General features: G+C 35.3%; 1 protein-coding gene across 1 annotated transcript in view; it reads left to right on the forward strand.

Annotated features, from left to right (window-relative positions):
* Window positions 1-8,669, forward strand: part of LOC150097888 (uncharacterized) — a 68,579-nt gene extending 59,910 nt beyond the window's left edge. Inside the window, exons 2-4 of the mRNA XM_090406624.1 lie at window positions 7,078-7,479; window positions 7,537-7,962; window positions 8,047-8,669. Coding sequence (XP_090262750.1) covers window positions 7,078-7,479; window positions 7,537-7,962; window positions 8,047-8,669 — 1,451 coding nt within the window. The remainder of the gene's footprint in view (window positions 1-7,077; window positions 7,480-7,536; window positions 7,963-8,046) is intronic.
* The last annotated feature ends 6,439 nt before the right edge of the window (window positions 8,670-15,108 follow it).

The raw sequence follows: 15,108 nt of genomic DNA on the forward strand, positions 1-15,108 counted from the left end.
ATTGAAGATCAATTGATTCCATTTGAAGCTTTGCTGGCACAGTTTTACATCGACATCAAAGAGAACTGAAATCTCATTAAAAGCAACCTTGTGATTGAGAAAACCTTGGAAAAGGAGATCTCAATTCTTCCACTACCATACGAATTTTTTTGTTAATATTTCGAGAATTTTCTGTCCTTGTTTCAAATAAGTTAAACTATTTTAAAGCGAAGCTACAATTCCAAGAAACAGAACTTCAAACGCTTTTAGTTGTACAAATATTGTTTTGCTCATATTTCCTTGGAGCATTCTCTTCAATCGACCGGAGCAGCTTGATCAAGAGCATAAAATGTGATGCATCTTTGTAATCGCCAAATTACGTCGGCTTTTATCTTTCATGTCTAAAAATAGCCTGATTTTCTCCTAGCAGTACTTAGCCTTGATTCCTTGTAGGGCTGAAAATTCTGTTTTCCAAATGCTTCATTCAACCTTTTTAACTTCGTACGGCTGACTCCATTTACAATTATTGCAGCCTAAGTTGGTTGTTGCGTAAAGGATTTTGAACTTCTTAAGGTGGGAAGTCATCTCGCCAATCTGAGTAGTCATTTTCGCTGTTGCAACAATACAGATTGTATTGTTGCAACCTTAAATCACCAGGAAATAATTTGTCGAAACACAACTATCTAAAGTAAAATACAGTCGAGATTGAAATTAGTCGTGACAATTTTTGAGTTTGTACTGTTAAACACAAAGCTATCTCGCACTCACGCATACATGCAATTGAAATACTAAACTTCAAGTCCTATAGGCCGTTTGTTATCCCTAACCCTCTAATTCCCTTTAGTAAAACAGATATTTTATGAGATTTTCACGCGAAAAAGCTTGTAGCTGCATTAGGATCAATACGTGAGCTAAGGATTAACCAAGTAGGGAATTTTCTCCTTTCATATGTAGTCTCGCGCTGTTCCTATATTATACTGAACACGAAATTATATTCTTATTTTACTCCTATAACCAAGCATCAGCGTATATTATCTTCTAGTGGTCTACTTCTATATAGAGGGTGTTAACTACACATCACCTGCCTTGGTATCCTATCCCATAGTGCAAAAAAACATACAAGTATCTCCTCTTATCCAGAGTATTTAATAAAAAGGTGATACATTTTTTTGCTACTTCTATATGGAAATATGAGTTTTGCATTAATTAATCCTTAGTATCTTCTTGGGTCTAATCCCCCCTGATGAGGCCTCAATAAAGGTCGAAACTAAACTGGGCTGAGTAGCGACTCTTACCATAAACCTTAAAGAAAGGAACGCATTGCCTTATGGGATATTGATGCAATTAATGTGAAGTCAACAGGCTCCACATACACGTAGACTACTCAAAGTTACTTTATGCTTAGGTTTGGGTACAAGATTAAAACGAGATCATTTGTCAAGTATATTATACATTGTAACCAAGTGGAAAACTCTCAGCATCAAATTCCTGGTATGTACCCTCAAGGGATGTACAGCAGCGCTTCCCGAACTGCGTGCCGCTTCCCCCTTGGGGGCTATAGGTTTTGTTCAGGGGGGCCGTGAAATAATGAAAACAAATTGAAAATGTTTCAAGACTAAGTAGATTTTTTTTATCTTAAAAGAAACGTATTTAATTTTTATTATTTATTATTTCTTTGTTGTTATTTTTTATATTTTAATGGAAAAAAATCACACATTGGTGCGGGTTCAAAAATTTTGCTTCTTGCGTATTTCGGTGCTTAATGAATATTAGTAAATATATGCTTATTCATATAAGCCTATATTTATAAGACTATATTAAGCCAGCCTATATCTCAGAAATCTAAGAATTGCAGTTTCAAATATTTCACCCGATGTTGACTTTTTTGTGTAGCAGTACTGAAACACATCCATGATTAAATTGTTATTAAAACTTCTTTTATGTTTTTAATTCTTTCTTTATTACTAATCGTTTACGTTTCATGTGCGTGTACTGCAAATGTAAAATAAAAATATATCTATTTATATAAAAATACGAGATAATGTGCCATGTCAAATGTGTAGGTAAGATGCTAAAAATGTAATATTTGCATTTGATTTTTGCAATATTCGCTGTGTATGTTTTGTATTGAATATAAATACAACAAATATTATAATAATATATGTCTATATTACGGTTTTTTTTTCGAGGGGGGGGCCGTGAAATAGCTTAATTTTTCCAAAGGGGGCCCTGACATCCAGAAGTTTGGGAAGCACTGGTGTACAGGATACGATAGTACTTCATGAAAAACTTACATCACCACTAACTTCCTATCCACAATTTTCCTCCAAATCAATCTGATCTGTTACTTATCAAGACTCCAATATTATCAGATCTTATATTTCTGTCTTCTAAGGCACTTTTACTGTATCAATCCACCTATATCTTGGTCTTCCTATGGGACTTTTTCCTGAAAACCTGGGATGCTTAAGGGTCAAAGCTGTGTAACTGAGAGGAGACCTCCACATAGCCTTTAAAGGAATGCGGAGAACCGATCAGGGCTTCCGACCTAATGTCCAATCCTTACCTTCTCGTGGTGCGCCCTGTTAGGTATCTACCTGGATACTGAACGAATAAGGATGGGCTGGCAATTGGGGATTTAGCCGACCAAATTGTATTCTTATTGGCTTAAACTAAATTTAAAATGATGGTGGAAAACTCTCCATAACGTAATTCCCTGGTGCAAAGACGATCTCTATGCGGACTGTATTTTGTCTTTAATAAGCGCTGATTGCTTTGCACGGTTTGTGTCGATAGAATTACAGGATCCATGAACTGCTTTAGCCTGAATCTCTTACCACTTCCCTTGCCTCCAAAAGAAATGTTATTTTTTCAGAATCTATAAGCATCAGTGCATTCGCACTTGAGTGCAGAAGCCAAGGCCGTGGAAATTAGGCCTCACATGGTTAATACGACGCATCGTATAGCAGTGTCATATTAACAGGTTAGCACTGTTAACCTTGACCTCACTGGACACGTTTCCGTTTCATCCGGTGGGGTGCCAAGAGCTTTCTTAGCTTTAGTTGCATTGTCCTAATTCTACGACATATACAGTAGCTACCAATTAATCCGAACAAACCACGTTTTCGTCAAGTTTTCGGTTATGGTTTCAGTTCACAATAATTTTGGTTTTGTTTCGGTTTACCATTTTCGGTTTTGGTTTTAGTTCATTATTTTGGTTGAGTGCTGCGTGTTTTAACTGTCTCTACGATGTTTATTAATAGTATCGTGTGTTTTTAATAGATAAACAAGTTGACATTCGTAGTGTTTTATTCATTTTGTGTACCTATAAAATGGATATATCTCCAAAAATGCTTTCAAAAATATGTACTCTTTCTTAGCACACATCACAACTGAAAGACAAATATGCCAATGAGTGTGGTGTTGGTTTGGGTACTGTTAATGCGATTTTAAAGAGATTTAGGGAAACACTTGCCTTTTCTCCTGACAGAAAAGGAAAATGTGGGCGAAAAAGGAAAACTTCACTTACTTAAGATTGTTTACTAGTTAGGAAAAGCACAATAAATCCAAGATTGTTTGCTGTAGACTTAAATAGAGACTTGGCAGCTAGTGAGATTAATGTTTCTGACATGATAGTCCGTCTAAGATTGTTGGAAGGACTGCCCACAGACCAAAAACGAAACAACTTTTGACGAAGGCTGTACAGAAAAAGAGACTTCAGTGAACAAACGTGTACTAAGGTTGGACTCTTGAGAAGTAGAAGAAGGTTATATTCTCAGATGAGAGACATTTTTTTGTCCAAGGAGAGCAAGTACCCTATGTTCGCAAAAAACTGACGAATGCATAAAACTATTGGAGAAAAGAGTGGTCCCACAGAACCAGAAAGCCAAATCTAATCTTTCAACAGGATCTTGCTCAATGCCACAGTTCAAAAAAAAGTAAAAGAGTTCCTCAAAAATCACAACATTCAATTGCTTCAGTGGCCAGGTAACTCTTCTGATATTAACCTAAAAAAATAATTCGTGGATTATAGCGAAAAGAGACATGGAAAATTAAATCGTGATACAAGGATAACTTAATACAATCCATTATAAAAGTGTGGTTTCGAGATGCAGAAATAAGAAAAATGCGTCAACATTGGTAGAGACCGTGCCTAAGTGAATTAATGAACTTATTAGGAACAGATTACAAAGCTGGTCTAAATATTTGACTTTAAAAAATCATACAGACGATTATAACTTTCATATAAAACTATGTGTAATTAAATCAGTTAATAAAATTTTTAAAAATAAATCTGGAAAAATTCCTTCTCTATATATTAATACATAGAAAACAATTGTTATGAAAAATTATAAAAATTTGTAATATATACCAGTGCGTAAACATATTTAAATTAAAAGAAAACAAAATTTACTGGAATAATTGAGGTTATTTTGCTTGATATTTTTTGAGCAAACGCGTACCTGCTATCTGTCTGAAAAGCAAATTGTGTGAATTCAGTAATAAAACTAGATATTAGAGGTTATTGACAGTGTCGAAACCAAATTAAAAACAATCTTCATAAATAAAAAAAATGGTAGAAAAATCACTCGCCATAATAATTTCAGTGACAAGAAATATAATACAGAAGATTTGAAATTGACGGAAATAAAAAATAGTTCCTGAGATAGAGGGCGCCATTTTATAGTTTAAAAACCACTGACGTAAATAATATCAAGAAAAAAATAGTGAATAAAAGATGTCATAATACAACCAAAAAATTATTATCATAGCAAATTCAAATGATACAATGATGTATGTGGGGATAGAATTTCCAATTTTATCTTCATTTGTGTCAGTATAAATGACTCTGAAGGTAATTTTTTCCGCTGAAACAGTAGAAGAAGCAATTTATCCAATTTAGTTATAAATCCATAATACGCTGCAATCGCGAAAATGGCCACGATACGTCAACACAATCCATTTGCCGTCGATTACAAAAGTAAATATGTCTTCGACCCAATAGCTAAGAGTTATTTGAGAAGTGCCCTCCTACTGACAACGGCTATCAATCACCTATCCTTGTATACTCTGGCGATTCAGGTCAACATTATTCAGACTAAATTCGCGAAGTCTGAAACAGCCGTGAAAACACACACGAGCCTTATGGCGATTAAGAAACAGTTGGTTTGTTTAGATAATGATTATCACAATATCGGCTTGAGTTAACCACATAAATCCTGTAACTTGGTTATCTAGAAGGACCTAGAAAAGTACAGGTGAGTAAAGCCTTGTGATTATCTATATCCCAATTAGTTGTCATACGTTTTATTAACTTAGGCTATTATATACATGCACCATGCGAGAATAAATACAGGACACTCCACTATAGAATGAAAAGGAAAACACGTATCAGGGTGTCATACTGACGTGGTAGGTCAATAGGAATCGTCTATTGTGAATTCGGATCCCACTATGACAGATTTAAGTAGAGGTTGATTTGATTCTCCTGGTGTGAGACTACCATCTCCAGCGTGTTTGTTGGAGGCTTGAAAAAAGTCTGTTTTCTTTCTAGAGCAGAGTTTATGGATCAACTGACGGTGACCTTATTAGCGGGATTAATACATCGTCATCATCATCATCATCATCATACATATCAAGGATTTAGGCCTAGCATGGCCTGTTCCGGCCTTAGAAGTCATCGTTGAATCGTTTAAGAGAGCGTCCTGGTTTTCTTTTTCCTAATGGCTTGTACTTTAAGGCTTGTTTTGGTAATCTTTCTGTTAATACACTGATGTCATATCACGAATTCGGCCATAACTCCAAACAGCTCGCACGAGTACTTGATCTATGACAATTTGCTAAATTGTGGAATTAAAATTCCGAGTTCTAGGATAAGAAAAATATGGCTTGGTTCGCTCTCGAATCAGAAAATGTTTGAATACCAAGCGAATATAAGGTCTGTTTTCTGTAGATTGTGATAGAAGTTTCTTGTTGTAATCCCAATATTCTCCTACTTTAAAAAGTTGGAATAATACAACCAAGAAAAAAGGATTCACGCACTATCTTCGTTCTCTGTGTTAGTAATGTTAGTAAAAAAACGTTACTAATTAAAAACGAAAATAGTTTAAGATAAAATGCTACATAAGTGTATTGCACATATACTAATGTATATCTGCTTTTATTAATTAATTCATGATTGTGTATGTAAAAGAAGCAGCAGTTTTTCTTAAGATAGTTAATATCTTTTGATATCTACTTTGATTAATACCCAATAATCTGAAAACGCTGACGTAAAGACAACGTTCACGGTGTGTGTGTGTGTGTGTCAAACATCCGCTAATGCTGATATTCTGCAGCCAACTAAATCCCACATTCACGTATATGTCAGCAACTCTTCGTAGACTCCCATAAACATTAAACCCACCTTTGGGAGGAGATCTGATAACAACTCACAAGCAGGTAATGATCGAGGGGTGTGGTGCGTATGCCCTTCAAAGAAATGCTGGTCTTTATCACAAATGATGCAGCTCAGGATTAGTGGGATAAATTAGGCATTTTCCAGACACCAAATTAAAAAAAAAAGTGGAGTTTTGGAAAGTAATTAAATATAATTATAAATTGAGAACTCCATTTAGAAAAAAGTAGACTCCAATTAAATTTTTTTTTTCAAAGTGCCAGTAAAGTTTGGTCTTGCTTTGATCCTTCTTCCCTTAAATTGAGCTGTTTGGACTACGGGATCAAAATCTTTTTCTTATCCCTTTCCTCTCCTTTACAATTCCAAAAGGCATCAGAGATCCTAACACTGTCTGACTCATGGACTTCAACTTTCAGTGATTTTAAAAATGTTTTAAACCCTACAAAAAAATACAAACGCAATTTCAAACAAATCAGATCATTCTATTAGTTTTCATGTCCTGAATGGAATATTATAAAAGTCTACTGAATAAGATCAACATACCTAGTTTTATCGACCAGTACTGGTTCATAACTACGTATGAATGTTTTATTAAAAGGGTGTCCCAAGATGTAAAACTGATCTCATTCCTTTTATAGGTGATTCACTGACGCAATGAAAATTTATAAACACTTAAATTGGTCTTCCTTCTTCTTTTTCAGATTCCTCATCAGCGATTTCCGACCACATACCCGAAGAAGTAAAAAGAGCCCACAACATTATGCATTTCGGCAAAAGGCCTTCCGACATTAATTACATCCCTGAACTCGATAAAAAAGGAAGCGACAAAGGGAGACCTCAACACAGTCGTCTGTTCTTTGGGAAACGCACGGAACAGAGCGAAAACATCCCGGAACTTCTACAGTATTTACAGAGAAGTCAAGAGAGTTCGTGGAAGAGGGGTCATAACATCATGCGCTTCGGGAAAAGGCAAAACGATCACAGTTTTATTCACTTTGGAAAGCGTGATGATGCCGATAAAAACCGACACAAAATTTTGTATTTTGGAAAACGTGATGACGACGACAAACGAGCAAGTCATGCCCTTCTTCATTTTGGTAAACGTCTTACGGAGTACAACGATGATGATATCGACCCATCTTTGATACTTCCACTTGTAGGGTATCCAGGAGATGATTCATTAAAGCGATCGCACCATATTATACACTTTGGGAAGAGAAATTCCGGAAAAGGTCATGCCATGATTCATTTTGGAAAAAGAACGGATGCAAGTGACATGGTTCCCCAATTCATAATGAAGGGTGCTCTCGCTAACAACGCAAAAGATAGGGAAGGCGGAAAAAGGGCTCATGCAATGATCCACTTTGGGAAAAGAGAAGGCGCGCCTGAAGAAACCACAGATGACTTCATAACTGAATACGATGAGGGAAGTTCATTCCCAAAGAGGGCCCCTCATGCAATGATACACTTCGGTAAAAGAATGGACGGCGATGACGTTGAAGATTTATATGAATTGGATGACGGAGCAGTCGATAGATCCATCCGAGGAGGCCACTCCATGATGTACTTCGGTAAAAGGATGAATGGCGACGATAGCGAGGATTTCTATGGAGCAGATGAGGCTACGGCTGAAAGTTATCCATTGCAGATTGGAAAGTATATAATGGATCGCCAGAACAGAGGAGGACATTCCATGATGTATTTTGGCAAGAGACAGGATGACGATAAGCGGGCTCATTCAATGATTCATTTTGGTAAAAGATCTCCAGGACCTAAAGGATCTCATGCAATGATACATTTCGGAAAGAAATCGTCTCTTCCAGGAAACAGCGATGATCCGGAATTAAGCAATGAGGATCCAGAACTACGTCACATCAATAAGAGATCAAGCGAATCTGAAGAGGATTCAGAATCAAGACACGAGAAAAATGGAAATCCAGTTACAACCAGGTATTCAACTAACGCAACTAAAAATAATGGAGAACAAAATATTCATGCAATTAATGAATTGGAAAAGAAACGTATGAAGAGGGATGCCGAAGGATTTGACGAACCCTTGGAAAGCCTTTTCTCCGAACCACGATATGAGTTGGTCAGAACAAAACCTCTTGAAGATAGTGAACTTGGTTATCCAGAAATGATAGAACTGGAAGTCGCAGGTCGAAATCCTTTTCGCGATGTAAAATCAGACTTCTTCGCTAAAGAGGTTCCAGAACAGGCCCTGTATCGAGGATACAGTCGACCACACAGGAAGGAAGCCAAAAATGTGTTCCTACATTTTGGTAGGCGTTAGCCAATAGTTTTTTTTTCCTTTCAGATTTTTTTTTCTGCTATTGTGAGAACTGGGACAAAGGATGGATATATTGGCCAGTTTTTTAGAACATAGCAGACGAAATGAACAAAATGTAACTTTGTTGCTGACTTTCGAGAGGTCAGTAATGGTAAACATTAAAACTACGTCAGGACGCTAAACCCCGGTTGCTCGGGAAATATGTCTATTATACATATGTACCTAAAATAATAAATATTACAAAACAGAAGATCTCTGAGTGTGTTTATTACTATGCAATTAACGTGCATGTTGTAATTATTGAGATTTTTAAACTTGAAACAAAAACTGGAGATTTTCGGAGTTGTAGACTTACTGACACAAATACATTCAACTTTTACTCGGAAATAAATTGAAATATTTTGATCCTTGAATGAACGCTTACCGATTCAAAGAAATCTGCGAAGACATTGTTGAAGTACAGTTCATATCTTAATTTAATATACCATTCAGGGAAATTGGAAGGACTCGATAATATTTCAAATTATAATCATCAACATACAGTAAACTGTGGCTTATATCCAAAATGTGCATTGGGTAACTACAAGAAAATTCTGAAATCGGATTGGCATATATTGCTTTTCAGATGCGAATGTGAATCCAAATATATCTTTTAATGTATTAAAAATAGACACTGATTTTGACATATTTGGAATCGCCCACAAATACCGATGACAGTCAATTATTTATCAAATTAGTACGCGAACCGTGAAGAACTAGATGCCATACATGTATTATCAAGCATGCCACTGTTGAGATAAAAGAAAGAGATTTATCTCGTGCCATTAGAAGCTTTGAACTTCCATTCACCAGGTGGCATTCTTCAAATATCCTGATGAGTAGTGTTGAATGTTATTCCACAAAATCCAGATAGTGCAAACGCTGAAACATTACAATCAACCAACAAGTTTGCAGGAACTGAATCTGTTGTGCTGATGATGAGTTAGCCAGTCTCGTGTACAGAAGTGGAAAGTTGATTACTTATGAATAGAATAAGGTCAGTGTAGTGATGACTGTTGGTTATATACTTCCTCGTGTCGGTTTGGAATTGGTAAATCCGGACTTTCCTGTGATAACAGTAGAAATAAAGTGATAAAAAAGTCACTTTTGCCTCATTTAGTTATGATACAAATGCAAGCATCGCACTTTAAGAAGTACAAAAGACAAATTTAAGATAATTGTGCAAGTGTATGTTCCTTCTTGAAAAGATGAATTAGTCTACAGTCATTGGCGCCTAGACAAAAAATAAATAAAATTGGAGAACGATGGTCAATAAAAAGGTGGACTGCCACCTGAGTTAGCTGTCAAACTCTGTCTTTGAAATCTACGATCCATTGAGACTCTTACTACAATCCTCCTTTAGCAAAGGAGAAATTAAGATCACTTGCCCCTGTTACAGTGTATGCCTCCATCTGCGGGACATCATTGCAGAACTTTAAGGGACGTTTAACCTTGCAATTACACATAACCTTTTAGTTCAAGAAAAAAAAAACTGGTAGTCCGTCGATATAGGAAATGTCAGAAAAGACTTCTGGTTACTCATAGGCAGTAACCGGAAGAAGCTTTTTCTTGACTAAGTGTGTGTTTGAAGAGGTTGTAAACAGACGTAAAGCCAAGAAACTGTTCTGTTGTGAAATCCTTCTGTTGATTTCGCAGTTTTTTTTTTATATTTCTTTTTTTTTTTCACTGTTGTTTCCAGTTGACTAGTGTAATTGAAAATGTCCCAATGGGCAAACTAAAGAAAAGTAATGAGAACTCAGTTAAGACAAGAAATATAACGATTATTAAAATTGAAAAGCATGTTAAAAATCACTGAAGAACGTTATTATTCTTATATAATTATTAACAATAAAATATCAGCGATTGAAATTACTTTATTCACTCATTTTTATATATTCCGGGATAGCAATGGAAGCGTGGAGTACCAAGCATTTCATTTTCCCTTAAAAGCAGGTAAAAACAAAACATTTTCATCCCTAAATGTTTTTTTCTCATATAAGTTCGTTATTTATGAATAGAGGATTATTTCTCCATAAAATATAATTGGAAACTGTCTGGCATTCTTTGCAGGATCGATAGTGAAAACAACATATAAAGTGTAAGGGTTGCCATCTAGTAGAAAATCATTACTTAAGCTTGACTTAGACATCGTTTTCATTGTCACGTTTGCTATTATCACTGCTGCAATTAGAAATACTCCAAATGCAGACCTGCCTCTCCAAAATCACTAATATCGCTTCCCAACCACTAATGCCATCTGCGAATTACTTCTGTGCAAGACTTTTACTATTTTAAAACGTGAATGTGTAAGTGGGATACCCGAGTGTTGTCTTGACGTTTAACTCACTGATTTCGTCTTCTGTAGATGAGTATTCCACAACGCTGAACTTGCCAAAACATTCTTGATTATATGATACTCGAATACTTTTAAAATCATACCAGGTGTGATCAAAGCGTTTTCATACTGACCACCAGATGACACTACTGCAGTGGGAAGACAGCTGCTCGGAAGAATAAACCTAGAGCAGAATCTTTGGGTTTATTTGAAAGTTCAAACTTTCATTTGTGAGAAGTAATGTCGTATAAAGTGTATCCTTGGAGATGCTACATCGAACAGCGCATGATCAGTTCAGTGCCTTTAAACCAGAAGACTTGAATAATTTCATAATTATAGCTAGAAATTCAAAACTGTATAGACCACAGCATCAAAACTTGACTCTGTAGTCGATACACCAATAATTACTCTACAATTTATAGCACATCTTATTTGATTATCAATAATTATATAAAAGAGCCTTTTTTTAACTTCGTTACAGTCAAAGTGCGACTTTTTTACAGACAGGCATTCTCACGTGATATACAACTGTTGGTGCGTAGATGGGGACACTTGTTTGTCTGTGGATGTACCCTATACTTGTTGGTAATTACTTTTGGCTGTTTGCTTGTGTGTGTCGAGGAAATCAATAGAATAGGGGGTGAGGAAAGAACTCCCTATGAGGGCGAGGCTTGGTGAACTAAGTAATTACAGCTATTTCTCGTTGGCAGCCTTCTTGAGTTAGGTTGTCTCGTATACAAATGGAAGTAACAATGAATATTGGAAGCCAGCAAAGCAGCGATTGTGACACTAATAGAATACAGTGCTGGTCTCTCCAGATATACGCTAGACCAGTTCTGATATCCAACCTCTTATCTTAGGACTCACGGGGTTTTATAGATGAACCCTAGGGAAAGAATGAAAAATAACCCAATCAGAAAAGACCAAACGAGTCACAAATAGATGTGTGAACGTTCTCACATCAGCATCTAATCTCCTGAAATACAATTTAATGTATAAAAAAACCATAATTTTTATTAAATCCTGGTAATGCAAATTAAATAATTTGTATTACCAGGATGTTAAGTCCATTTTATAGGAATATAAAATAAAATTAGTTTTGAATTTTACCAGTTTGAGAATATACTCTTCGGCATATGAGTTGCCTTGGCTTGTACTTAAGACACAAATTCTTTCCTCTATAGATTTTAAAATTAACTGGAATGAAATATTAACTGCCTGTTAAATCTGAAGTATTTAAGAAAGTATATAGCAGCACTTCCTAAAATCTAAGTACGAATACATCTTTACTTCGGATTAATAAAGTCGAAGATTTTTTATAACTCAGCTTTGTTCTTTCGTCGAGTTGGCATACGTGAAGAAGGACCCCTCGCATCCTGTGCTTTCACAGAAATAATTCAAACACATCAAAGTCAACAATTCGTTCTCCCTTCTAAAAGGCAGATGCATAAACTATATACCCAATTTCTGCAAATGTGTTTATCTCAATTCCCCAACAAGCTTTCAAAAATTCTTTTAGCATAAGTGAAGAGGCAAAAGCGTCAAACAAGTACGCAAACCACAAAAACTAGCACAGAATAAAAGGAAGTGAGAGATATTGGTTATGACAAGCTCCTATTGCTAAAAGGGATCAACTACTTTAGATGGGGAGTGAAAAAAAAAGTTCCGGTTTTCTTTTATTTGAAAGAACGAATGCCTTAAAAGTCTGTTTTCCCTGGATTGAACAGTGCAAGATGTTTCTTCAATATAAATCAGTTTAATAAAAATAAACTTCTGGGAGACTCATCCCTGATAATGCTACTTATAAAAATCGGCATTTGCAATTCAAATGTTTTACTGCATAAAAAATGTAATTGAAATCATTTGCAATTCTTTAAAAACAGTTGCTCTTTTTTTACTTTTTTTATATTTTGCCAGTTATGCCATTAACGATCAAATATCCTTCTGTCACTCCACACTTCAAATGTGCTTTCATAATATTTTTTCACACATACAAACTCATCAAATAAGTCCTCTTCATTCAGAGTAGAACTTGGTGACGCTGTCTGCATAAATATGTAGCTTTCTTGTATGTTCTCCCAATTTCCCTTCAAATTAATCCAATCCATAGACTGAAGAGCTGTGAGAAATGGTGTACACCACTCCTGAATATATCCAGTACAGGTACAGTAGAAATCTACTGCATGGATTACAAAATTTTCAACTGCTATGTGTCCTTCTTTTTCTAATTCTTGCAACTGTTTTCTCGCAGTAGTTGTAAGAAACTTTTCTGCCTTCCTACAATTTAACCTTTCCACAAGTTTGTTTCATCCTTCACTTCAATCACTGTTATATCTTGCTTTTCAATACGTTTAATAGTATCGTAAAAGGTTTTTAACTGGCTGGCAAGGAAATGTAGGAGTGTAATTGAAAGTAGATTTTCATATACATTTTTGGGACTGACAGCACATTAGTCAATAGGAAGAAAATATAACTTCAATGAAGGGAACAGGTCAATAACCCTCTGGATTTCAGGCAAAAGAGAGAACCATCTTGTCGTGCTGCTACCCCAAAACAGTTTTATACTCTGTGTTTGTGAATTCATAAAATGATTTAAGTTCCTCAACTCGTACACAATATATGTGGAAATGTTGGTAAATCTTGTTAATTATTAACTGAAGATCGATAGGTAAGCAATCTGAAGCAGTCTGCACAGCATTATGTATCACATGTGCAGGACAACCAATTCCAATTAAATTGTTCACAGTGTTTTCTTGCATTTTGAAGTACAGATTATCCTTTCTCTTCTTTCCACCAAAGTTTGTATTTGTATTATCTGCTAATATAGCAATAACGTTTTCCAGGAGATCTAACTTCTGTAACACTTCCAACACATAAAAAAATAAAAGTTCTGGAGTTTCACCACCTAAATTAACGAACTCCAACACATTCACCTTCACACCTTTTTCTGGATGATAGTATCTAATGGCCAGAGGAACTAATTTCATGTCAAAGCGATGAATCATTAGTACTGATATAAACAAACTTCTTTTAGCTCTTTCTCAATCTGCTTCGTCGCTAATGGCGCAATAACATCGGTTATTATTGCCTTGCACTTTGTTTGCGAACACCTGAATTTATCGTTGAACATTTTTTTCACGATGGTTGTTGTGCAGTCCATGGAGTTAAAGCTGTGGTTATGCACCGCTGTGTGATACGCGAAGGTTGCTTCCTGAGCTGCCAGTGATAACTCTTTTTCCCTTTCACTTTGGTTTTCATAATTAAAAATGACTTATACTGCAGTTGGAAGCCTTACTTCGAATAGCAGCTTTATGTTTTTTCGTTTTCACGGGGTTGACTACGCCTGACAGACCACCATGCGAAATGCAAAATTTACAGTTACATAAAGTACATTCCAGATTTTTCATCTACGCCTATAATGTAAGGAAATTCTCTTTTAATATTATCATTAATACTGCAGTTACGTTTCGGCATTATAGGAGTAAAAAAACGATAAAAATTATAACACGCAAAGTATTGATCAAGTAAGACACTGTTATAACAGAAGTTATAACAGAAGCACGGGAAAAGAACATCGCCATTAGTTACTATTAGTTATTATTAGTTAGTTATATTATTTATAAGACTAATGATTATTATTATAAATAATAAATAAATAAAATATATTATTATTAACATTGTAATACAAATTGATACTAAAAACGAGATAAAATTCGTTTATCCATTTTTTTCTCAAGGATACTAAAAAAAGCGAGACTTTTGGAATTAACTCGGGACTTTTTTTATAAAAAACAGGACAAATAGGAACCCTAAGTTAATTACACCTGTTATTTTTAAATATTTTGCAATTTTTACGTTTATATCTTTTTCATTTTCATAAGTGATCATACATCCTAGGTAGTTAAATGAATTCACCTGTTCTAAGATCTTGTTATCTATTACTATTTTAGTTCTTGCTGGATCCTGTCCTTTAAAGGCCATAGTTTTTGATTTTTCCGTTGATATTATCATACCATAATCTTTGGATATCTCATTTAGATCTAAAATAGCTTTCTGTAAGGTATCTTC

This window comes from Typopeltis vanoorti, chromosome 16, assembly GCF_054136105.1.
Source record: "Typopeltis vanoorti isolate ZY-2024b chromosome 16, IOZ_Tvanoo_1.0, whole genome shotgun sequence".
NCBI classification, from domain to species: domain Eukaryota; kingdom Metazoa; phylum Arthropoda; class Arachnida; order Uropygi; family Thelyphonidae; genus Typopeltis; species Typopeltis vanoorti.